General features: G+C 45.7%; 1 protein-coding gene across 2 annotated transcripts in view; it reads left to right on the forward strand.

Moving 5' to 3' along the window:
* The first annotated feature begins 9,727 nt into the window (after positions 1–9,727).
* The window catches only part of UBQLN1 (ubiquilin 1), a 76,362-nt gene continuing 59,145 nt past the window's right edge, over positions 9,728–26,944 (forward strand). The window contains exon 1 of one of the 2 annotated variants that reach the window (XM_066257002.1): positions 9,728–10,211. In XM_066257002.1, coding sequence (XP_066113099.1) covers positions 10,032–10,211 — 180 coding nt within the window. In that variant the 5' untranslated portion in view covers positions 9,728–10,031. The remainder of the gene's footprint in view (positions 10,212–26,944) is intronic. The other variant, XM_066257003.1, reaches the window with a different exon arrangement.

Genomic DNA, 26,944 nt, shown 5'->3' on the forward strand with positions numbered 1-26,944 from the left:
CTGAGACATGATGGGATTGTACCACCCCACATCAGAAAGGGTGGGAAAGTCTTAATCCCAAAACCAAGCCCCAGGGTACAAGGATTCTGCCTGCCCACAGCCAGCCCCCCACACACATTAATATCACTGGGCAACGGCCTTCACGTGGGCAGCGCCATCTTTAACAAAGTGAGCATAATATATTTTATCTGCCCAACAGACAGGGACAGACAGACAGGAACAGAGAGATGAGAAGCATCAATCGTTAGTTTTTTGTTGCGCATTGCAACACCTTAATTGTTCATTGATTCCCTTCTCATACGTGCCTTGACCGTGGGTCTTCAGCAGACCGAGTAACCCCTTGCTTGAGCCATCAACCTTGGGCTCAAGCTGGTGAGCTTTTGCTCAAACCAGATGAGCCTGTGCTCAAGCTGGCGACCTCGGGGTCTCGAACCTGGGTCCTTCCGCATCCCAGTCCGACGCTCTATGCACTGCCCCACTGTCTTGTCAGGCCCTTCTTAGAATCTGAGATTAACATGTACCTCTAGGCAAAGTTAAGAGAGATAGATACTAAAGGGAATTGTGAATGACTTTGATTGTATTACCTTGAAGGTTTTCTATAAATCCCCTAGACAAATGCTAATCTTTTTAATATAACGTAAATCTTGTCAAATGTTATAATCTTATTAATGATTGTGTCAAGCTATCATGTCCCCCAACCTGTATGTGGTCAAAGGGTATATAACTAGCCCCTTAAATATACTCAGGGCGCACGATTTGAGTATGCAATTGCCCCGTGTTAGCCATATGCGGCCAGCACATTTAACAAATCTCCTCCTTCAATAAAACTGCAAAATTCATCTGGACTGGGTGTCTCTACATGGACTCGATGAAGTGAGGTACAGTGCCTTTCTGCATCTGGGATACAGTACTTTATTTATTTATTTATTTTCTTTTTTCAGAGAGAGGGATAGACAGGGACAGATAGGAACGGAGAGATGATGTTGGGCAGATAAGATGTATTATGCTCACTTTGTTAAAGATTACGTTGCCCACGAGGAGGCTGTCACCCAGGTGATATTAATGTGTGTTGAGAATCCTTGTAGCCTGGGGCTTGGTTTTGGGATTAAGCCTTTCCCACCCTTTTTGATGTGGGGCGGTACAATCCAATCATGCCTCAGAGAAGTGACTTTGTATTAGAGACTTCCCTATTTTGTATATTGGATTAGAGGTTGTGAAGCTACACTATAAAATAGGGGCAGAACGGGGGCTTGCCCTCTCTTGGTTCCTGGGAGATTATCATTAGAAGAGAGAGCAGAGGAGAGCAGAGAAAGGCCACGTGGAGGAGGCCAGGAAAAGCAACCAAGATGGCGGAGTGCTGAGTGAGATGCCAGTTTGTGTAGAGTTTGTATCTGGGATAAGGAAGGAGATGGGGAACTGAGGAGAATAAGTCTGGTGAGCTAGAAACCTTTGATTCTAGGAAACTCGGATAAGTCAGTGGCTTTGTGAGCACTGAATGTGAGTGGGTTTTGGAGCCCAGTGTATATTTTTACTTACCCGCCGGGTGCAAGCTAGAATTAAAGACTATGGGGTATCAGTTTTTGGCTCTGTTGTTTCTTTGCCGACTGTCTGAATCCAATGCAAACCTGCATGGGCTAGGCTGCTTTGATAGTGGTGGCCCTGGCCATGGCTTCTGGCTTTACAGATGAGAAGCATCAATCATTAGCTTTTCGTTGAGAAACCTTAGTTGTTCATTGATTGCTTTGTCATATGTGCCCTGACTGTGGGCCTTCAGCAGACCAAGTAACCCCCTGCTCAAGCCAGCGACATTGTGTCCAAGCTGGTGTGCTTTTGCTCAAAGCAGATGAGCCTGAGGTCAAGCTGGGGACCTGGGGTCTCTAACCTGTGTCCTTCGGCATCCCAGTCCGATGCTCTATCCACTGCGCCACCGCCTGGTCAGGCTGGGGTATAGTCCAAATCTAATGGGAAACTACATGTGAATGGCCATGATGGCAGCTCCTGGCCATATAGTGGTTATAGCCTAAGGCTTAGTTTTAAGACTAAGTTTTTCCCCACACCCTTGACTGTTGCTTGATGTGGGGTGGTGCACTCTCATGAGGAATCCCATTATGCCTCAGATAAGTGACTTTGTATCAGATTCTTCCTTGTTGGTATATTGGATTAAAGGTTTTGATTTCTACACTATAAAGTGGGGCTGACCAGGACCTTGATCTCTCTCAGTTCCTGAGATTAGCATTAGAGAAGAGAGCAGAGAAAGGCCACGTGCAGGAGGCCAGGAGAAGCAGTCAAGATGGTGGAGTGCTGAGGGAGAAGCCAGTTTTTGCAGAGTTTGTGCAGGAGAAGGAAGGTGTAAAGGCAGGAGCCACGGCCAGGGCCACTATCACAGCAGCCCGGCCCATGCAGGTTCGCACTGGATTCGGACAGTCGGTAAAGAAACAGCGGAGCCAAAAACTGATGGGCCATAGTCTTTAATTCTAGCTTGCACCCGGCGGGCAAGTAAAAATACACACTGGGCTCCAAAACCCACTCACATTCAGTGCTCACAAAGCCACTGACTTATCTGAGTTTCCTAGAATCAAAGGTTTCTAGCTCACCAGACTTATTCTCCTCAGTTCCCCATCTCCTTCCTTATCCCAGATACAAACTCTGTACAAACTGGCATCTCACTCAGCACTCCACCATCTTGGCTGCTTTTCCTGGCCTCCTCCACGTGGCCTCCTTCCGCTGCTGGCTCTACTCTCTATACTCTCTCATGCTAACCTCAGGAACCAAGAGCCAAATCTCGTTCTGCCCCTATTTTATAGTGTAGCTTCACAATCTCTAATCCAATATACAAAGTAGGGAAGTCCCTAATACAAAGTCATTTCTCTGAGGCATGATTGGATTGTACGGCCCCACATCAAAAAGGGCGGGAAAGGCTTAATCCCAAAACCAAGCCCCAGGCTACAACAATCCTGCCTGCCCCCAACACACATTAATATCACCTGGGCGACGGCCTCCTTGTGTCATCTTTAACTAAGTGAGCATAATACATTTTATCTGCCCAACAGAAGGAGATGGGGAACAGAGGTGAATAAGTCTGGTGAGCCTAGAAACCTTTGATTCTAGGAAACTCGGATAAGTCAGTGGCTTTGGGAGCCCTGAATGAAAAGGGATGTGTTTTCCCACTGTGTGTATTACTTGCCTTCCGGGTTCAAGCTAGGATTAAAGATGATGGCCCACCAGTTCTTGGCTCCATTGTTTCGTTACTGACTGTCCGAATCTAATGTGAACCTGCATGGGCCAGGCTGCTGTGATGGTGGCCGTGACTACTGGCTTTACAGATTATAAAACAGTTCAGATAAATGGCACTGTTCTTTTGTTTTCACCTTTAACCTCATTTTGGGACCAAGGCTGTATGAAATATTTTGATGAAATAAAATAATTAGAGGGCTATACATTTTTAAAAACAAGTCAGTTTCCTATGTAAAGTATTTCAGTAGGTTGTCTTAAGTGCTACAAAACTCCCAACATCCTAAAGCATTATTTTCCCTCATGAGCAATATTTTCTGGAATTCCTAGATGAATTGTTTCATACAATAAATTTTGAAAGTGGAAAATATCAGAGTTTGTGCTGCCTGTCACCAATTTAGAGACAGATTGAGTCTTTTTTTGTGTGTGTGACAGACACAGAGAGAGTCAGAGAAAGGGACAGATAAGGACAGACAGGCAGGAAGGGAGAGAGGTGAGTAGCATCAACTCATAGTTATGGCACCTTCGTTGTTCATTGATTGCTTTCTCATATGTGCCTTGACTGGGGGTCTCCAGCTGAGCCAGTGACCCCTTGCTCAAGCCAGCCACCATGGGGTCATGTCTATGATTTCACGCTCAAGCCAGCGATCCCTTGTTCATGCTGGATGAGCTTGTGCTTAAGTTGGAGGAGACTGTACTCAAGCCAGTGACCTCAAGGATTCAGTGACCTTGGAGTTTCGAACCTGGGTCCTCCGCATGCCTAGCTCATGGTCTAGCCAGTGCGCCATTGCCTGGTTAGGCATCGCAAGTTTAAAAAATTTTTAAAAAATTTTTAAAAATTTAAAAAATTAAAAAAATTTTTTTTGGCCTTGGCCAGTTGGTTTAGTGGTAAAGCGTCCACCCAGCATGTGGAAGTCCCGGGTTTTGCCTGACCAGGCGGTGGTGCAGTGGATAGAGCGTCGGACTTGGATGCAGAGGGACCCAGGTTCGAGACCCCAAGGTCGCCAGCTTGAGCACGGGCTCATCTGGTGTGAGCTGAGCTCACCAGCTTTGACCCAAGGTCTCTGGCTCAAGCAAGGGGTTTCTCGGTCTGCTAAAGGCCCTTGGTCAAGGTACATATGAGAAAGCAATCAATGAACAACTAAGGTGCCACAATAAAAAAATAAAAAATAAAAAAAAGAAATCTCGGGTTTTATTCCTGGTTAGGGCACACAGAAGCAACTATCTGCTTCTCCATCCCTCCTTCTCTCTCTTCTTCTCCCACAGACATAACACAATTGATTCAAGCATATAGGCCCCAGACACTGAGAATGGCTCTGTGGAGCCTTCACCTCAGGCGCTAAAGATAGCTTGGTTAGGAGCACGGCCCTACAAGGGGGTTTTTGGGTTAAGCTTGTTTGAGGCACATGTGGGAGTCTCTGTTTCTCCTCCTCTCACTTGGAAAAGAAGAAAAAAAAATATTATTTAAATAAAATTGTTAAAGAATTTATTTATTTTAGAGGAGAGAGAGAAAGAGAGAGAAGGAAAGGGGAGAGGAGCAAGAAGCGTTGTATGGCCAGTATGCACAGCAACTATCACAGCCATCTGGCCCATGCAGGTTCTCATTGGATTCAGACAGATGGTAATGAAACAATGGAGCCAAGAACTGGTGGACCATCATCTTTAATCCTAGCTTGCACCTGGCTGGCAAGTAAAAACACACACTGGGCTCCAAAACTCACTCATTCAGTGCTCACAAAGCTACTGACTTATCCGAGTTTCCTAGAATCAAAGGTTTCTAGCTCACCATACTTATTTACCTCTGTTCCCCATCTCCTTCCTTCTCCCTGCACAAACTCTGACAAACTGGCTTCTCACTCAGCACTCCACCATCTTGGCTGCTTCTCCTGGCCTCTTCCACGTGGCCTCTCTCTGCTCTCCTCTCTAATGCTAATCTCAGGAATTAAGAGACCAAGCTCCCAGTGTGCCCCCATTTTATAGTGCAGAAATCAAAACTTTTAATTTTTATTTATTTATTTATTTTTTACAGAGACAGTGAGTCAGAGAGAGGGATAGACAGGGACAGACAGACAGGAATGGAGAGAGATGAGAAGCATCAATCATTAGTTTTTCATTGCGCGTTGCAACACCTTAGTTGTTCATTGATTGCTTTCTCATACGTGCCTTGACCATGAGCCTTCAGCAGACCGAGCAACCCCTTGCTGGAGCCAGCAACTTTGGGTTCAAGCTGGTGGGCTTTTGCTCAAATCAGATGAGCCTGCGCTCAAGCTGGCAACCTTGGGGTCTCGAACCTGGGTCCTCTGCATCCCAGTCCAACTCTCTATCCACTGTGCCACCGCCTGGTCAGGCAAAACTTTTAATCCAATATACAAAATAGGGAAGTCTTTAATACAAAGTCACTCATCTGAGGCATAATGGGATTCCTCATGAGAGTGCACCACCCCACATCATGCAACAGTCAAGGGTGTGGGGAAAAGCTTAGTCTTAAAACTAAGCCTCAGGCTGTAACAACCCAGCCTCCTTACAGCCTGTCCCCCACGCACAATGCAAACTATAAGCGAGCAAACATATATATCAAACCTTGTTTGTTTTTTTTTTTAAAGAGACAGAGAGAGGGTTAGATAGGAACAAACAGGAATGGAGAGAGATGAGAAGCATCAATCATTAGTTTTTCGTTGGGACACCTTAGTTGTTCATTGATTGCTTTCTCATATGTGCCTTGACCGGGGGCCTTCAGCAGACTGAGTAACCCCTTGCTTCAGCCAGTGCCCTTGGGTCCAAGCTGGTGAGCTTTTGCTCAAACCAGATAAGCCCACGCTCAAGCTGGCGAACTTGGGGTCTTGAACCTGGATCCTCAGCATCCCAGTCCAACGCTCTATCCACTGCACCACTGTCTGGTCAGGCATATCAATTTATAAACTTATTTGACCAAAAAGCATCAACTCCCATATGTGCCTTGACCTGGGAATCTCAGGGATTTTGAACTGGCGACCTCAGTGTTCAAGATTCATACTTTTTCCACTGTGCCATCAGATGTCAGGTGGAAAAAAAAATTATTGATTGTTCTGGCTGGATAGCTTGGTTGGTTATGGCATTAGCCCAAAGGTTGTGGGTTGGATCCCTGGTCCTGGCACATACAGGTTCAGATCAATGTTTCTGTCTCTCCCTTCTTTTTTCTTTCTTTATTTATTTTTTACAGAGACAGAGAGTGAGTCAGAGATAGGGATAGATAGAGACAGACAGACAAGAATGGAAAGAGATGAGAAGCATCAATCATTAGTTTTTGTTTTTTTTTCATTGCGCATTGCAACACCTTAGTTGTTCATTGATTGCTTTCTCATATGTGCCTTGACCGCGGGCCTTCAGCAGACCGAGTAACCCCTTGCTTGCTGGAGCCAGGGACCTTGGGTTCAAGCTGGGTGGCATTTTTTTTTTTTGCTCAAACCAGATGAGCCAGCGCTCAAGCTGGCGACCTCGGGGTCTCGAACCTGGGTCCTCTGCATATCAGTCTGACGCTCTATCCACTGCACCACCACCTGGTCAGGCCCTTCTTTTCTCTTTAAAATCAATGAAATAAACTTAAAAAATTTACTGATTTTAAATTTGGGGGAGAGGGAGACAAAAATCACTGAGATATTTGTTCAAGTTATTACACTAAAAATGTTCAAGCCATATTACACTAAAATGATTTAATATTTTTTATTGATTGATTTGAGAGAGAAGAGAGAGAGAGAAAAAGAGAGAGGGAAATATCGATATTTTGCTCCAATTATTTGTGCATTCCTTTTCTTTCTTGTATGTGCCCTAACCTGAGAATGAACCCTCATCCTTGGCACATTGCACAGTGCTCCAACCCGTTACCCCGCTAAGGTGAAATAACGTGAACAATTACCTTTTTTTTTTTTTTTTTTTTTTTTTTTTTTTTTTTTTTCATTTTTCTGAAGCTGGAAACAGGGAGAGACAGTCAGACAGACTCCCGCATGCGCCCGACCGGGATCCACCCGGTACGCCCACCAGGGGCGACGCTCTGCCCACCAGGGGGCGATGCTCTGCCCATCCTGGGTGTCGCCATATTGCGACCAGAGCCACTCTAGCGCCTGGGGCAGAGGCCAAGGAGCCATCCCCAGCGCCCGGGCCATCTTTGCTCCAATGGAGCCTCGGCTGCAGGAGGGGAAGAGAGAGACAGAGAGGAAAGTGCGGCGGAGGGGTGGAGAAGCAAATGGGCGCTTCTCCTGTGTGCCCTGGCCGGGAATCGAACCCGGGTCCTCCGCACGCTAGGCCGACGCTCTACCGCTGAGCCAACCGGCCAGGGCGAACAATTATCTTTAATGCCACCTAAAGTCTGAAATAGAGCAGTACCTTATTTAAGACTAAAATGAACATCTCAGCTACATTAAAGTCACATCTTGGTGGGCATTCTGTCTCAAACACTTTGGGGGATAGTGTTCACAGAAAATTCTGGGGTGCTCACTTAGGGATGTCAGTGTGCACAGTCAACACAAGTAGCCTCATCATCTGAGCAAATGGGGCTGACCCAAGGGCACTGCGAATCGTGCAGGTTGGTCACACACATCTACTATGTTTTTTTTGGTTAAGGAGACCAACTTTTTTACAATGAAAAGGAGGACAAAAATAAATACGATATTGAAGAAAACAATATTGTAAATAAAAAAACATTTTATTCATTGCAACAATAATACACTATAATATGATAAATGCATAATAGACATTTGTAATATTTTATACTGTAGTTATGCTTACATGCCTATTAGTTTTTTTTTCTTTTACTTTTTTTTTATTTTTTCCGAAGCTGGAAACGGGGAGGCAGTCAGACAGACTCCCGCATGCGCTCGACGGGGATCCACCCGGCACGCCCACCAGGGGGCGATGCTCTGCCCATCCGGGGCATCTCTCTGTCGCGACCAGAGCCACTCCAGCGCCTGGGGCAGAGGCTAAGGAGCCATCCCCAGCGCCCGGGCCAATTTTGCTCCAATGGAGCTTCGGCTGCAGGAGGGGAAGAGAGAGACAGAGAGGAAGGAGAGGGGGAGGGGTGGAGAAGCAGATGGGCGCCTCTCCTGTGTGCCCTGGCAGGGAATCGAACCCAGGACTTCCGCACGCCAGGCCAATGCTCTACCACTGAGCCAACCGGCCAGGGCCTGCCTATTAATTTTTAATAATTGTAAGAAAAAAGTACTCATTTAGATACAAATACGTCACATCACACCCGATGGATCAACTCTGCATCAACTGAATACAGGCATTTACAGGTTAGTCTTCCAGTAACAAAAAGGAGGACATGTAGGACACTTTTTGAGGGAGGATGGAATTTACAAGAAGGACTGTCTTCTCTAAAGGAGGATGATTGGTCACCTTAGTTATGAGGATCTTGCCTGCACCAACTTACCTTCCAATTCCCGTGCTCTGGGCAGTAAGATCAAGCACTTTATTTTATTATTTATTTATTTATTGTATTTTTCGAAGTTGGAAACGGGGAAGCAGACAGACTCCCGCATGCGCCGGACCTGGATCCATCCGGCATGCCCACCAGGGGGGTGGTGCTCTGCCCATCCAGGGCGTTGCTCTGTTGCAACCAGAGCCATTCTAGTGCCTGAGGCAGAGGCCACAGAGCCATCCTTAGCGCCGGGGCCAACTTTGCTCCAATGGAGCCTTGGCTGCAGGAGGGGAAGAGAGAGACAGAGAGGAAGGAGAGGGGGAGGGGTGGAGAAGCAGATGGGCGCTTCTCCTGTGTGCCCTGGCCGGGAATCAAACTTGGGACTCCTGCACGCCAGGCCAACATTCTAGCACTGCGCCAACTGCCCAGGGCCAGATCAAGCACTTTAAATCTTACAAGTAAGCAAATCATTTTAAAATTTTTAAAATTGACTTTTAGAGAGAGGAAGAGACAGAAGGAAAGCCGTTCTACTTATTTATGCATTCCTTGGATTATTCTTGTATTTGCCCTGACTGGGGATCGAACACGCAATCTTAGAACATTGGGACAAAGCCGTAACGATATGAGATACCCAACCAGGGCAAGTAAGCAAAAATCAAGCATAACTTGAATAACAAAACAGCTCTCCATGATTCATTAGTTATTAGTTCCAGTGGCTATGCAGAAGACGCCGAGGCCCAACAAGCGCAGCGGCACCATGTGTGACGTAAGGGGCTGGGGAAACTACCTGTATCGCGAGAGCACTAGCGTAGCCGCGGCCGCAGTGCCCAGTGGTCGAGTCCTTTCTAGTAATTTCGCTAGCCGTGACATCATCCCCGTGCGCCATAAAAGAACCTTGCAGAACCCCTGAGTTTATTTTTTGGTTAAAGGAGTGGAAAGAAAGTGAACTGATGCCTTCCGCCCCACCCTGCTTTTAATCTTTCACTCTAGTTGGGCCTACACACTGACCCATGGCACGGGACCAGGGAAGCAAAGCAGCCGGGGCTCGAAGTGTGGTCTGTCGGGCATGACTCGGCGACGCCACCAGTCACGTTACCCGGCGTGCTTCGCGCGACGCCGCCGGAGGACTGTGGGGGAGGGGGTGGCAGGAGGAAGCGGCGGCAGCGCTTGCGGATGTCGCTGAGAGCGAGCGGCGTCCGAATATACGGCGGCTGCTGAGCGCCCGTCCCGGGCCTTCGCCGGAGCCCACACCCAGCTCTGCGGCCCCTCACCTGTCAGGGCGGCCCTGCGCCTGCTGCCAGTAAGGCGGCGCGTCCTGCATTCTCCGTTGTCCGGGCCAGCCGGCTCTTGGCGTCTGCTGGCTCCCCCTCGCTCGCCTGCTCCCTCCTGAGTCACCGCCGCCGCCGCCATGGCCGAGAATGGTGAAAGCGGTGGCCCTCCGAGCTCTCAGGATAGCGCCGCGGCGGCCGAAGGTGCCGGCGGCTCCGCGGCTGCTGCCTCCGCGGAGCCTAAGATCATGAAAGTCACTGTGAAGACCCCGAAGGAGAAAGAGGAGTTCGCCGTGCCCGAGAACAGCTCCGTTCAGCAGGTTAGGGCTGCCCTGGGCTCTGGCCGGGGCCGGGTCGGGGCCAGGGCGGGGGCGGCGGCGGCGGCAGGACCTTTGCTCGCGGCTGAAGGAAGTGGCTTTGCAAGGGCCTGGGAGAGGGTCGTCTCCGGAGTTGTTCCCGGTCATTCTCTCGGGGTTCATCCCAAATTAGATGACACTCAAGTTCGTAGGTTTGCTCTTTGGACACCGCAGAGGTTCGTGGCCGCGCTGCGCGGCCTGTTTGTGGGACGCGCCGACACCACTTCTTCCGCGCCGTGGTTTTGCTCGGCCTCCGCCGACCCCCAGCCTGCGCCCCGCGGCTCCCCGCCCCCAGCTGCCTCCCTGCTGCTCCGCACAAAGGAAAGGGCCCACCGTCTGGCTCTGGGCGGGGAGGCGGCTGGGCTGGGGCGAGGGTGGCTTTGGCCCAGTCTGCGGTTTTGTCTCGTGAAGAGAAAAGGGGGGTGCTCATTGTTTTACCTGCCTGAGGGTGAAGGTGGCTTTTGTGGTGAGGCGCACGTGTACAGCTCTGCGTTTTGATTGCTGAAATCTTGCCCAGTCTTTTTTTTTTTTTTTTTTTTTTGTGAAAATTAACACGTAAAATTTGCTTTCAGTCACATTTTAAGTAATAGTGTTAGGTTAAAGGAGGAAAGTGGATGACTTTTATTGATGACTTGCTGTTTTCTTTTTGATCTATTTATATTCTCTTAGAGGCCAGTCATTGGGGTAGGTTTTTGTCTGATTTCAGAGGGACGATAGCTGCGTTATTCTGATACTAGCAGTTACCACTCCAATAAAAGAACGAAACTGGAGTTAATGGAGAATACTACCAAATAATTTACAACTTAAAATCTCTTCAGGAATATAAAGTTTACAGTTAATTAGGAATCCCGAAGAATTCAACAAATTGTTTTAGCATATCATAGAACATTTTCGATAATTATTGCATTGATCTCTGGCGGCATCAAACATTGTGAACAGTTTATGAGGACACCATTCCTGAAATGTGCCTATGTTTCCCAAGGGACAGTAAATGAGTTGAAGTAGTGGTGTATCTAGTTCTAAAAGGTGGTGAGTTTTGTTAAGGTGTAGGTAGAATATGTAACATCAAGTGAGAGAAACTTTTACCACTTACCAAATCACCATATACATTTTTCTATTTATTGGCTTTATTGAGATAGGAAGGGAGAGAGAGGCAGGAATATAAATCTGTTCCTGTATGTGCCCTGACCAGGAATCCAGCTGTCAACTTCTGCACTTCCGGATGACGCTGGAACCAACCCAGCTGTTGGGCCAGGACCATATTTTTTGGTCTCTATTTTGGTATGAAAATGTCCTTAACATTTTTTTTATTTTTATTTTTTATTTATTTTAGAGAGAGGGGACAGAGAGAGAGAGAGAGAGAGAGAGAAGGGGGGAGGAGCAGAAAGCATCAACTCCCATATGTGCCTTGACCAGGCAAGCCAGGGGTTTCAAAGTGGCAACCAGCATTCTAGGGCGACGCTTTACCCACTGCGCCACCACAGGTCAGGCTTATGTCCTTAACATTTTAATATTTTCCAACATATAGGAAACTTGAAAGATTTGGAAAATGAACGCCCATTTGTCTTATCACCTACAACTAGCGTTTTGCTATATTTTCTGTAACACACAAATCATTTATCAGTCCATTTTATTTTTTGGATGCATTTCAAAATAAATTGCAAGTATCACTACATGTTTCCCTAAAAAAGCACTTCAGCAATGTGCATATTATTAACCTGAGCTCAATTAAAAAAGAATTTTTTAAGGTAAGTTTGACATGCAATGAAATGTACGATTGCTATTCTATGCGATTTTACAAAACTAAAGCTTTATCAATATATTGAACTTGATAATTGATTAGAAAGTTACCTCTTACCCTTTCCTAGGCAGTCACTCGCCCCTCCATCAATTACCATGGCTAGTTTTGCCTTTTCTAGAACTTCACATAAGTGGCTTTGGGTAGCATTTTTTTTGCTTAGCATAATGTTTTCAAGACTCATTTTTGTTGTGTAGTCTCTTTTTTTAAAAAAAAAATTATTTTTATTTATTTATTCATTTTAGAGATGAGAGAGAGAGAGAGAGAAGAGGGGGAGGAGCAGGAAGCATCAACTCCCATATGTGCCTTGACCAGGCAAGCCCAGGGTTGTGAACCAGCGACCTCAGCGTTCCAGGTCGATGCTTGATCCATTGCGCCACCACCAGTCAGGCCGTGTAGTCTCTTTCTTATTGTGTTGTTTTTCACTGTATGAACGTATCATCATTTACCTATTCTCATGTTGTGGTTAGTCACTTGGGCTGTTTTTAGTTAGTTGCTATGGACATTCTTGTACAAATCTTTTTTTTGACAAAATACTTTTTATTTCTCATGTTAAAATACTTAGAGGTGTAATGATTGGATCATATGGTAGCTGTGTGTTTAGTTTTATAAGAAACCATGTTTGGTCCTGGCTGATTGGCTCAGTGGTAGAGCGTCGGCCTGGCGTGCAGGAGTCCCGGGTTCAATTCCTGGCCAGGGCACACAGGAGGCGCCCATCTGCTTCTCCACCCTTCCCCATCTCCTTTCTCTCTCTCTCTTCCCCTCCTGCAGCCAAGGCTCTACTTGAGCAAAGTTTGCCCGGGCACTGGGGGTGGCTCTGTGGCCTCTGCCTCAGGCACTAGAATGGCTCTGGTTGCAACAGAGCAATGCCCCAGATGGGCAGAGCATCACCCCCTGGTGGATGTGCTGGGTGGATCCTGGTCAGGTGCATGTGGGAGTCTGTCTGACTGCCTCCCCATTTCCAACTTCAGAAAAATACAAAAAAAAAAAAAGCAACCATGTTTGTATTATTTTACAATACCACCCAAAAGTACATGAGAATTTCTGTTGCTCCATATTCCTGCTAACATTTGTTAGTGTCAGTCTTTTTTGTTAGCTATTCTAGTGGGTGTGTAGCCATAGTAACTTTTGAAGTCATCTTTCTAGGATTCTTACCTCAGGTCTCCACCTTCTGGCTGTTCTGAGCATTTTACTGTAAGAGATTAGAAAGACTGGATATTCTATAAATAGAAAATTTGATTTAGGCCAGTTTGTGATAAATCTGTGAGGATTTATTTTTACACTTTCTGTGATGGTACAATTAGAATTTTAAAATTCTGTAAAGTTTTTTTAAAAATTTTATTTATTTTTTACAGAGACAGAGAGTGAGTCAGAGAGAGGGATAGACAGGGACAGACAGACAGGAACAGAGAGAGATGAGAAGCATCAATCATCAGTTTTTCGTTGCGCGATGCAACACCTTAGTTGTTCGTTGATTACTTTCTTTTTATTTTTTATTTTTTCTGAAGCTGGAAACGGGGAGAGACAGTCTGACAGACTGCCGCATGCGCCCGACCGGGATCAACCCGGCACGCCCAACGCTCTGCTCACCAGGGGGCGATGCTCTGCCCCTCCGGGCGTCTGGGCGACCAGAGCCACTCCAGCGCCTGGGGCAGAGGCCAAGGAGCCATCCCCAGCGCCCGGGCCATCTTTGCTCCAATGGAACCTTGGCTGCGGGAGGGGAAGAGAGAGACAGAGAGGAAGGGGGGGGTGGAGAAGCAAATGGGCGCTTCTCCTATGTGCCCTGGCTGGGAATCGAACCCTGGTCCCCCGCACGCCAGGCCAATGCTCTACCGCTGAGCCAACCGGCCAGGGTCCGTTGATTGCTTGCTTTCTCATGTGCCTTGACTGCGGGCCTTCAGCAGACCGAGTAACCCCTTGCTGGAACCAGGGACCTTGGGTTCAAGCTGGTGAGCTTTTTGCTCAAACCACATGAGCTGACGCTCAAGCTGGCAATCTCGGGGTCTCGAACCTGGGTCCTCTGCATCCCAGTCGAACGCTCTATCCACTGTGCCACCGCCTGGTCAGGCTCTGTGAAAGTTTTAATTTTACTACTCTGTAATCAAAATAAAGTTGTAAGAGTTAAAATTAAGGCCTTTCTGAAGCAACGTTTTATGAAGGTAGTTGAATTTTTATTTTGATAAATGCCTTCTGTTGGAGCAGAAAACATGATAAAAATTGAAGCTCACCACTGTACCAAGAATCTGAAGACAAGTTGAATGATCTGTGGGCTCTGTTAAGGGAAGCACATATAGGAAAAATGTGCAAGAATAAGGAAAGCAATTTCAGATGATTTGTAAAATTCTACTTGGAGGCACAAGAAATTTGTCATTTTGTAATTAAAAGTTTTTTATTGGTTTGATAGCTTTAAATTATTTGCCGCAGATTAAAATTATTAAACTATATTTAATGACATTAAGATTCTCATAAAATGTTCAGTAAGAAATTCGGAGCTATTTGGTTTTGAGAAATCTTAGGTAATGTTGGAGGTGAAGAGGGTAAGTGAGAGTTGTACAAAAGGATAATATTGAAGACTTAGGCTTTCTTTCCAGCAAATCCCATTTTCTACAATTTAAAAATTTTTCAGAAAATGTTTGTATGTAATATAAACTCTCTTAATATGTGAATGTGTTCTAATTGATTAGGTAAAATTACATTAAACCTCTTGGATCAGTTGTAAAATAAGTCATAAAATGGTAATTAATTTCAATTTTTCCCCCTTGGGTTTCCTATTTATTTATTTATTTATTTATTCATTCATTCATTCATTTTTTTGGAGAGGAGAGAGAGACAGAGAGGGAGAGACAGGGGAGAGTAGCTGGAAGCATCAACTCCCATATGTGCCTTGACCAGGCAAGCCCAGGGTTTCGAACCGGCGACCTCAGCATTTCCAGGTCGACGCTTTATCCACTGCGCCACTACAGGTCAGGCTGGGTTTCCTTTTGAGTGTATGTAACCAACAGGCAGAAACATGATACCTGAGTACAGTGGGTATTTTATAAATGTTACTTGTTAAAGGTTGATATTAAAGCTAACACTTGTATAAAATTAAAGTGAACATTTTCAAGGAGCACTCAGAATCAATGGATTAATGTTTTAATTTCTCTTTGTGGGTAGTTAGAATATAAACTTTACTACGTATGTTCCAAGGTGATTCTTTGTTTATATATATATATATATATATATATATATATATATATATATATATATTTTTTTTTTTTTTTTTTTTTTTTTTTTTTTTACAGAGGCAGAGATAGACAGGGACAGACAGACAGGAAAGGAGAGAGATGAGAAGCATCAATCATCAGTTTCTTGTTGCGCGTTGCGACTTCTTAGTTGTTCATTGATTGCTTTCTCACATGTGCCTTGACCGCGGGCCTTCAGCAGACTGAGCAACCCCCTGCTGGAGCCAGCGACCTTGGGTCCAAGCTGGTGAGCTCTCTGCTCAAGCCAGATGAGCCCGCACTCAAGCTGGCGACCTCGGGGTCTCGAACCTGGGTCCTTCCGCATCCCAGTCCAATGCTCTATCCACTGCGCCACCACCTGGTCAGGCTCTTTGTTTATATTTTTTTATTTTGAGTATGTTTATTAAAGCTGAGGGCAGTGAAACAAAGGAAGTTAGGCTAGAAGAAGAAGCAACAGGAGATAGCCTAGGGCGGTAATCTACTTTGGCTCTCCAGAAATGTATAGGAAAAGGTCAGCTATGCTGAGGCTGTTTTTGCTCACTGAAAAGTCAGAGAAAAGGGTGTTGGAGACAGGTTCAAGGGGTAGAGGCCAGGAGGAGCTGCCGCTCTGCTGCCTGTTGCTCCCTTGGTTGCAGGTCTCCTGGAGACCTATTGGAGTTTAGGAGAGAAGAGTAAAGATGCAAACCTGAGAGGGAAGAAAGGAGTGGCCATGTTCCAGAGAGTGCTTGCTGCCAAAAGTGGTTTCGTCAATAGGGGTTTTCATAAGTAAATGGACCAAAAAAAAAAAAAAAAAAAAATAGATGTGTCATGGCACAAAGTCATGGTGTATGGGGTTGTGATTTTTTATTTATTATATATTACTGGAAACAGTTTAAGGATTTTCAAGTGTCAGCAAACAAGATGAAACCCAGAAGAATGGTGTGTGTGTATGTATATGTACTGTTTGATTAAAATTAGTGTAGAGGGCCTGATCAGGCGGTGGCGCAGTGGATAGAGTGTCAGACTGGGATGCAGAGGACCCAGGTTCGAGACCCTGAGGTTGCTGGCTTGAGCGCGGGCTCATCTGGTTTGAGCAAAAAGCCCACCACCTTGAACCCAGGGTCGCTGGCTCCAGCAAGGGGTTACTCAGTCTGCTGAAGGCCTGTGGTAGGGCACATATGAGAAGGCAATCAATGAACAACTAAGGTGTCACAATGAAAAATTAATGATTGATGCTTCTCATCTCTCTCTGTTCCTGTCTGTCTGTCCCTGTCTATCCCTCTCTCTGACTCACTCTCTGTCTCTGTAAAAAAAAAAAAATTAATTAATTAAAAAAATAAAATTAGTGTAGAGAATGGAAGGGCACACCCATATAATTTCTGAGTAGCTTGTTCTTCGATTTGTATCCCTCTAGACCAGGGGTAGTTAACCTTTTTACACCTACCGCCCACTTTTGTATCTCTTTTATTTTTTTTTATTTTTTTATTTTTTTTTAATCTTTTTTTTCCTTTTTTTCTTTATTCATTTTTAAAGAGGAGAGAGAGAGGGAGAGAGAGAGAGAGAAGGCGGGAGGAGCTGGAAGCATCAACTCCCATATGTGCCTTGACCAGGCAAGCCCAGGGTTTTGAACCAGCGACCTCAGCATTTCCAGGTCGATGCGTTATCCACTGCGCCACCACAGGTCAGGCTGTATCTCTTTTAGTAGTAAAATTTTCTAACCGCCCACTGGTTCCACAGTAATGGTGATTTATAAAGTAGGGAAGTAAATTTACTTTATAAAATTTATAAAGCAGAGTTACAGCAAGTTAAAGCATATAGTAATAATTACTTACCAAGTACTTTATGTCGGATTTTCATTAAGTTTAGCAGAATAAATCTTTTTTTTTTTTTTTTACGGAGACAGAGAGAGTCAGAGAGGGATAGACAGGGACAGACAGACAAGAACGGAGAGAGATGAGAAGCATCAATCATTAGTTTTTCGTTTCACATTGCAACACCTTAGTTGTTCATTGATTCCTTTCTTGTATGTGCCTTAACCGCAGGCCTTTAGCAGACTGAGTAACCTCTTGCTCCAGCTAGCAACCTTGGGTCCAAGCTGGTGAGCTTTTGCTCAAACCAAATGAGCCTGTGCTCAAGCTGGTGACCTCGGGGTCTCGAACCTGGGTCCTTGGCATCGCAGTCCGACACTCTATTTACTGCGCCACCACCTGGTCAGGCCAGAATACATCTTTATAAAACAACTTATAGTTAAATCTATCTTTTTATTTATACCTTGGTTGCTCCGCTTCCGCCCACCATGAAAGCTGGAACGCCCACTAGTGGGTGGTAGGGACCAGATTGACTACCACTGCTCTAGATTATAGTGTAAAAATTTGAAATACAGTTAACTGAAATAACTCAGGGAATGTGTGTTCTAGTCATAGAAAACATCATCATTTGAAACTTTTAGAAAAAATATTAACATACAATAATATAAATATTGTATTTAATAGAATTGAGCCTTTCCTGTTAGGAGAAATTGCAGTGCATTAGGGTTATATATATATATATATATATATATATATATTTTTTTTTTTTTTTAAGTATTTATCCATTTTAGAAAGGAGAGGAGAGTGAGAGACAGAAAGAGAGAAGTGGAGGAGGAGCAGGAAGCATCAACTCTCATATGTGCCTTGACCAGGCAAGCCCAGGGTTTCAAACCGGCGACCTCAGTGTCCCAGCTCAATGCTTTATCCGCTGCGCCATCACAGGTCAGGCGCATTAGGGTTATTTTCCTAGACATCATTTAACATTATAGTGTGTGGATCTGGGACTGCACCATCCACTTTAGTACCACCATCCCCATCTGACTTTTAAGTATTTAAAATATAGTTGAAATTATTTAAAACATGCTACCAAGTGTAAAATACACACCAGAGTTTGAAAAATTGTGACTTGCTTCTATAGCATTATTTTTAAGGTTTATTCATGTCATGGTATGTATCAGTACTTCCTTTTTATTGCTGGGTAATATCCTATTATATGGTCTGCCCTGTGGTGGTGGTGCAGTGGATAGAGTGTTGACCTGAAACTCTGAGGTTGCTGGTTCAAAACCTTGGGCTAGCCCACTTAACAATACATACGAGCCTGACCTGTGGTGGCGCAGTGGATAAAGCGTCAACCTGGAAACGCTGAGGTTGCTGGTTCAAAACCCTGGGCTTGCCTGGTCAAGGCACATATGGGAGTTGATGCTTCCTGCTCCTCCGCCCCCTCTATAATGAATAAATAAAATCTTTAATAAAAAAATAAACAATACATACGAGAAGCAGTCAGTGAATAAAGTGAAGCAACCATGAGTTGATGCTTCTCGCTCCCCCTACCGTTTCCTCTCTCTAAAATTAAGAAATAAATTTAAATATTCCATTGTATGGGTAAACATCACATTTTATTTCTCAGTTGATGGACATTTGGGTGGTTTCTAGTTTTTGCCTCTGAATATTTATACAAGTTTTTGTATGGACATATGTTTTCATATTTCATGGGTGTATACCTATGAGTGAAATTACTGGGTCATGTGGTAGCTCTATACTTAACTTTTTGAGGAACTGTCAAACCATTTTCCAAAGCAGGTCTACCATTTTGTTATCCCACCAGCAGTGCATGAGGGAGGATTCTAGTTACTCCCCATTGTCCACAACACTTGTTATTTTCTGTCTTTGATTATAGCTTTTCTAGTTTCTGTGAAGTGGTCTCTCATTTTGATTATGGGCTTTCTGTTTCTCAGGCAACAGTTCTCAATGTGCTTTGGGGTGCCTAAGACCCCTTTAGGAGGACCATGAGATCAAAACTGTTTTCATCAGAATTTTGAGCTGTTATTTGTGTTTTTAAATTTAATTTTAAAAAATAAACACACTTTCCCATACACTATAAGATGTTGGATATTGTTATCAGGTGTGAATCCAGTTTTCCATTATAAGACTAAAGTGATTTGAAAAAATTTAAAACAATGCTATTCTTTACATCAGGAAAATGGTCATTTTTCCATAAAATATTATTTATATGTTTGTTATTTTTAAAAAGAATATTTTAAAAGGTTTTAATTTCTAACGTAGCTTAAATCAATAGCTATAACCTACATAAAGAAAAACTCTTTAGGGTTTGATTTGTCAGAATGGTGTCCTGAGACCAATAATTGCTGAAGTGATTTAGTTTTTTCATTAATTTGAGAGAGAGAGAGGAGAAAGGTGGGGGAAAGAAAGAAAAAAGAGGGAGGGAAGCATCAATTTGTTCTACTTAGTTCCATTTAGTTACATACTCATTGCCCCTTTTTTTTTTTTTTTTAGTATTTTTCCGAAGCTGGAAATGGGGAGGTAGTCAGACAGACTCCTGCATGCGACCAACCAGGATCCACCTGGCATACCCACCAGGGGATGATGCTCTGCCCATCTGGGGCGCTGCTCTGCTGCACCAGAGCCATTCTAGCGCCTGAGGCAGAGGCCATAGAGCTATCCTCAGCGCTCAGGCCAACTTTGCTCCAGTGGAGCCTTGGCTGCGGGAGGGGAAGAGAGAGACAGAGGGGAAAGCGTGGAGAAGCAGATGGGCGCTTCTCCTGTGTGCCCTGGCCTGGAATCGAACCTGGGAGTCCTGCACGCCAGGCCGATGTTCTACCACTGAGCCAACCGTCCAGGGCCTGCTTTTTTTTTTTTTAATTTTAATGGGGTGACATTGATAAATCAGGGTACATATGTTCAGAGAAAACATCTCCAGGTTATTTTGACATTTGATTATGTTGCTTACCCATCACCCCGTTGCTTCTTGTATGTGCCCTGACCAGGTATTGAACCCACGACCTCGGCATGCTGGGACAACACTATCCACTGAACAACCCGGCCAGAGCCGCTGCAGTAGGGTATTTAATAAATTAAGTAGGTGCTCACAAGATTAAGGATTGACCCTGGCTGGTTTGCTCAGTGGTAGAGCATGGACCTGGCATGTGGATGTCCCATGTTCGATTTCTGGTCATGGCACACAGGAGAAGTGACCATCTGCTTCTCCGCTGCTCCCCTTACTCCTTCTTTCTCTCTCTCTCTCTCTTTAATCCTCTCTCCCCCACTTCCCTCTTCTCCTGCAGCTATGGCTCGATTGATTCGAGCACATTAGCCCAGGGTGCTGAGAGGATGGCTCTGTGTAGCCTCTGCCTCAGGCACTAAAAGTAGCTTGGTTGCTAGCTGCCCCAGATGGGCAGAGCATCTGGAGCTTGCTGGGTGGATCCTGGTCGGGGTGCATGTGGGAGTCTAATTCTGTTTCTCCCTTATTTACATACACACACACACATTGAGGATTGACTCCACTAAGTGGCTATTGCCTCTTGCCTAGAAACTATAGTGGCCTACTGGTCAGTCTTCACACTCTTCTGTCCCCCCCCCCATTTATTTTTAGAGCAGTGTCTGAAAAAAAATTAATCAGATCATGTTGCCCTCTAAATAAAACTGATGACTTCCCATTGATTTTAGACTACTTAAAGCCTCCATGAGGCCCTGTGTGGTATGGTTCCTGATTACCCTCCATTCTGATGCCTTCTTATTTCTGTGGTACTTGGCTCTTGCCATACTGACTTTCTTTATACTCAGGATTTTTTGTTGTTTTTTACAGAGATAGAGAGAGAGAGTCAGAGAGGGACAGACGGACAGGAACAGAGAGATGAGAAGCATCAATCATTAGTTTTTCCTTGCACATTGCGACACCTTAGTTGTTCATTGATTGCTTTCTCATATATGCCTTGACCATGGGCCTTCAGCAGACCGAGTAACCCCTTGCTCGAGCCAGCGACTGTGGGTGGGTCCAAGCTGGTAAGCTTTTGCTTAAACCAGATGAGCCTGCGCTCAAGCTGGCGTCCTCGGGGGTCTCGAACCAGGGTCCTCGGCATCCCAGTCCGACGCTCTATCCACTGTGCCACTGCCTATCAGGCCATACTGACTTTATTTTATTTTATTTTTTCCCTGAAGCTGGAAACGGGGAGAGACAGTCAGACAGACTCCCGCATGCGCCGGACCGGGATCCACCCGGCACGCCCATCAGGGGGCAATGCTCCGCCCCTCTGGGGCGTCGCTCTGTCACGACCAGAGCCACTCTAGCACCTGAGGAAGAGGCCATAGAGCCATCCCCAGCACCCGGGCCATCTTTGCTCCAATGGAGCCTCAGCTGCGGGAGGGGAAGAGAGAGACAGAGAGGAAGGAGAGGAGGAGGGGTGGAGAAGCAAATGGGCGCTTCTCCTGTGTGCCCTGGCCGGGAATCGAACCTGGGACTTCTGCACGCCAGGCCGACGCTCTACCACTGAGCCAACCGGCAAGGGCCTTTCTTTATTTTTTTTAAAATTTTATTTAGCCCTGGTCAGTTGGGTTAGTGGTAGAACATCGGCCCAGGCTTTGGATGTCCCAGGTTCGATTCCTGGTCAGGGCACACAGGAGAAGTGCCCATCTGCTTCTCCACCCTCCCCCCCCTCTTTTCTCTCTTCCCCTCCCGCAGCCAAGGCTCCATTGGAGCAAAGTTGGCCAGGTGCTGAGGATGGCTCCAGCTGCAATGGAGCAAAACTCCAGATGGAGCCCTGGCTGGTTGGCTCAGTGGTAGAGCGTTGGCCTGGCGTGCAGGAGTCCCGGGTTCGATTTCCGGCCAGGGCACAGAGGAGAAGCGCCCATCTCCTTCTCCACCCCTCCCCCTTTCCTTCCTCTCTGTCTCTCTCTTCCCCTCCAGCAGCCAAGGCTCCGTTGGAGCAGAGTTGGCCCGGGCGCTGGGGGTGGCTTTATGGCCTCTGCCTCAGGCGCTAGAATGGCTCTGGTCACAACAGAGCATCGCCCCATAGTGGGCATGCCGTGTGGATCCTGGTTGGGAGCATGTGGGATTCTGTCTCTCGGCCTCCCTGCTTCTCAATTCAGAAAAATACCAAAAAAAAAATTTTATTTATTCTTTTTAGAGAGAAGAGAGAGAGAGAGAGAGAAAGGGTAGGTGAAGGAGCAGGAAGCTTCAACTCGCATTATGTGCCTTGACCTGGTCAGATAAGCCTGGGGTTTTGAACCAGCAACCTCAGCGTTCCAAGCCAACACTTTATCCACTTTGCCATCAGAGGTCAGGCTCCATACTGACTTTTTAGTTCCTTGACCTATTATATATTTTTTTTTCTGCCCTAGGATTTGTGCTATTTTTTTTTTTTTTTTCAGAGACAGAGAAAGAGTTAGAGGGATAGACAGGGACAGACAGACAGGAACGGAGTGTTGAGAAGCATCAATCATTAGTTTTTCATTGCGTGTTGCAACACCTTAGTTGTTCATTGGTTGCTTTCTCATATGTGCCTTGACTGTGGGGCTACAGCAGACTGAATAACCCCTTATTCGAGCCAGTGACCTTGGGTCCAAGCTGGTGAGCTTTTTGCTCAAACCAGATGAGCCCGCACTCAAGCTGGTGACCTCGGGGTCTCGAACCTGGGTCCTCCGCATCCCAGTCCGACGCTCTGTCCACTGCGCTACCGCCTGGTCAGGCGTGCTATTTGTTCTGTTGCTTACGTTGCCTCCCACTCTTTGCCCATTCCATTTACACCTAAAATTCTCAGTGCAGAAGTCACTTTCTCAAAGAATTATTCTTATTGTCCATACTACATTGGGATTCCCTTGTTTTTGGTCATAAATTATCACAATTTAAATTCTGTATATATATGACTATTTGGTAATGTTTATTTTTCTGCTAGAGAGGGTCAGTGATTGTTCGCCATTGTTACCAGAGCCTAGCAGATGGAATGGACTCAGTAAACATTTATTAACAAATTAATTTATTTTTATTTTATTTTATTTTTTTAAAGATTTTATTTATTCAATTTTCTGAGAGGAGAGGAGAGAGAGAGAGAGAGAGAGAGAGAAAAGGGAAGAGCAGGAAGCATCAACTCCCATATGTGCCTTGACCAGGCAAGCCCAGGGTATCGAACAGGCGACCTCAGTGTTCCAGGGCGACACTTTATCCCATTGCGCCACCACAGGTCAGGCTTAACAAATTAATTTAAATCATTATGAACAATACAGTGGTACCTTGAGATACGAGTTTAATTTGGTCTGTAACTGAGCTCGTAAGTCAGTCAACTTGTATATTAAACAAATTTTCCCATTTAAAATAACTGAAATAGATTTAATCTGTTCCAGCCCTGTGAAACATCCCCAAACCATCCTAAATTATGAAAAAAAAGATGTTTTTAATTAAGAAACACACATGTATACTTTACCAGTGTATAACAAAATATATGAAATAAAAGAAAAACGTGTTATTTAGTATTGTATTCTTACCTTGAAGACAGACGAGTGCAGCTAACGGAGGTGAATGGCGGAGGAGGAGGGAGGGAGGAAGGGATGCAGGCACTGTAGACAGGTAAACTAAAACTGCACTTTGTTAACACTGAATGTAAACTAAAACTGTGTTTTCTTTTTTTTTTTGTTTGTTTGTTTGTTTTTGCAGAGACAGAGAGAGAGCCAGAGAGAGGGACAGATGGGGACAGACAGACAGGAATGCAGAAAGATGAGAAGCATCAATTATTAGTTTTTTGTTGTGACACCTTAGTTGTTTATTGATTGCTTTTTCATATGTGCCTTGACCGCGGGCCTTCAGCAGACCAAGTAACCCCTTGCTTAAGCCAGCGACTTTGGGTCCAAGCTGGTGAACTCTGCTCAAACCAGATGAGTCCGCGCTCAAGCTGGCAATCTCGGAATCTCGAACCTGGGTCCTCTGCGTCCCAGTCCAACGCTCTATCCACTGCGCCACCACCTGGTCAGGCAAAAACTGTGTTTTCTTTACTTGAAACAAAACTAAAACTGCACTTTCTTAAAATGAAACAACAAAAATTTAATTGTAAAAAAATGCACTTTAGGCCCTGGCCGGTTGGCTCAGTGGTGGTGCATTGGCCTGGCGTGTGGGAGTCCCGGGTTCGATTTCCGTCCAGGGCACACAGGAGAAGCGCCCATCTGCTTCTCTACCCCTCCCCCTCTCCTTCCTCTCTGTCTCTCTATTCCCCTCCCGCAGCCAAGGCTCCACTGAAGCAAAGTTTGCCCGGGCGCTTAGGATGGCTCTATGGCCTCTGCCTCAGGCTCTAGAATGGTTCTGGATGCAACAGAGCAACGCCCCAGATGGGCAAAGCATCGCCCCCTGGTGGACATGCCGGGTGGATCCTGGTCGAGCACATGCGGGAGTCTGTCTGACTGCCTCCCTGTTTCCAACTTCAGAAAAATACAAACAAACAAACAAACAAAATGTACTTTCTTAACTTTAAACTTAACCTAAGCTTAACATTTTGTATTTTCCATTTAATCATCACCTGTTTTTGCCTTTTTGGCTGCACTTTTGGCACTTTCACTTGCAGGTCCATTGAATGAAAATCTACCTAAAGAGGTTTGCTTTTGCCTGCCTTTTAAAATGTTACAGAAATGTGACAAACAAGTGTCATTAAGAAGTGCTGAAGCACGACCAGTTGGAACTTTTTCTGGGTGTTTTTTTTTTTTAATTTAATTTAATTTAATTTTTTTACAGAGAGAATGTCAGAGAGAGGGATAGATAGGGACAGACAGACAGGAACGGAGAGAGATGAGAAGCATCCATCATCAGTTTTTTGCTGCGACACCTTAGTTGTTCATTGATTGCTTTCTCATATGTGCCTTGACCGTGGGGTTACAACAGACCGAGTAACCCATTGCTCAAGCCAGCGAACCTGGGCTCAAGCTGGTGAGCTTTTTTTTTTTTGCTCAAACTAGGTGAGCCCGCGCCCAAGCTGGTGACCTCGGGGTCTTGAACCTGGGTCCTCTGCATCCCAGTTCGACACTCTATCCACTGCACCACCGCCTAGTCAGGCCTGGGTGTTTCTTTTCAATGAAACTTGAAAGCTTCTCCCACATTGCCAGCCTGTCTTTAATTTCACTTATAGAAGTCACTTTCTTCTACTCTACCTCCTCCTCACTACTAATCTTTTGCAGAAGCTCCATGTTGCATCATCTGTAGCTCCTTCAACTCCTCAGTTGAAGAGTTCCTCCTTATGTTCCTCAACGAGCTTGTTTATGTCACCCTCATCTACCTCCAGATTCATCAATTTTTTGAGGGACACAATGTCCTCCAACGCTTCTACCTTGGTCTCAGTCTCTGGTTTGAATCCTTCAAAGTCTCTTTCTGCAACAACATCAGGCCATAACTTTTTCCATGCCGAGTTCAAAGTTCTTCTTGTAACCTCTTGCCATGCCAAGTCAATAATGTGTAAACTTACCAAAATGTTGTAGTGATCATTCCAAACCTCACTAAGGGTCAGATTTGTATTCTCAGACACCTAAAAGCATAGGTGGAACAAGTGTTTTGTGTAAAGCTTTTTTTTTTTTTTTTTTTTTTTTTACAGGGACAGAGAGAGTGTCAGAGAGAGTGATAGATAGGGACAGACAGGAACAGAGAGATGAGAAGCATCAATCATTTGTTTCTCATTGCGCATTGCGACACCTTAGTTGTTCATTGATTGCTTTCTCATATGTGCCTTGACCGTGGGGCTACAGCAGACGGAGTAACCCGTTGCTCAAGCCAGTGACCCTGGGCTCAAGCTGGTGAGGTTTTTTTTTTAGCTCAAACCAGGTGAACCCGCGCCCAAGCTGGTGACCTCGGGGTCTCAAACCTGGGTCCTCTGCATCCCAGTCCGATGCTCTATCCACTGCACCACCTCTTCTGCTTCTTTTAAGGTTGATGGTTCTGTCTTCTTCAAGTCGCGGTAAATAATATGTGCCTTTTCGCATATTACAGTCTCTGTCAATGTATCTCCTGCCAGCTCTTTCTTTCACCCGCACTAGCAGAAGCTTCTTTATTTCTTCATGGATATTTGTCCTTAATTGGGACAGAATTGTAGTTCCTTTAGCTGGATTTGTGCTTTTGATGGCATCCTTTTTTTTTTTTTTTTTTTTTTCTTTTCATTTTCTTTTCTGAAGCTGGAAACAGGGAGAGACAGTCAGACAGACTCCCGCATGCGCCCGACCGGGATCCACCCGGCACGCCCACCAGGGGTGATGCTCTGCCCACCAGGGGGCGATGCTCTGCCCATCCTGGGCATCGCCATATTGCGACCAGAGCCACACTAGCGCCTGGGGCAGAGGCCACAGAGCCATCCCCAGCGCCCGGGCCATCTTTGCTCCAATGGAGCCTTGGCTGCGGGAGGGGAAGAGAGAGGCAGAGAGGAAGGCGCAGCGGAGGGTTGGAGAAGCAAATGGGCGCTTCTCCTATGTGCCCTGCCCGGGAATCGAACCCGGGTCCTCTGCACGCTAGGCCGACGCTCTACCGCTGAGCCAACCGGCCAGGGCGCATCCTTTTGTTTAAGGCTGGTACGAATTTTTTTTTTTTTTGTATTTTTCTGAGTTTGGAAACGAGGAGGCAGTCAGACTCCTGCATGTGCTCGACCAGGATCCACCCAGCACGCCCACCACGGGGCGATGCTCTGCCCATCTGGGGTGTCACTCTGTCGCAATCAGAGCCATTTTAGCACCTGAGGCAGAGGCCACAGAGCCATCCTCAGCGTCTGGGCAAACTTTGCTCCAATGGAGCCTTGGCTGCGGGAGGGAAAGAGAGAGACAGAGAGGAAGGAGAGGGGAGGTGTGGAGAAGCAAATGGACGCTTCTCCTGTGTGCCCTGGCTGGGAATTGAACCTGGGACTCCCGCACGCCAGGCTG

This window comes from Saccopteryx bilineata, chromosome 2, assembly GCF_036850765.1.
Source record: "Saccopteryx bilineata isolate mSacBil1 chromosome 2, mSacBil1_pri_phased_curated, whole genome shotgun sequence".
Lineage (NCBI taxonomy): Eukaryota > Metazoa > Chordata > Mammalia > Chiroptera > Emballonuridae > Saccopteryx > Saccopteryx bilineata.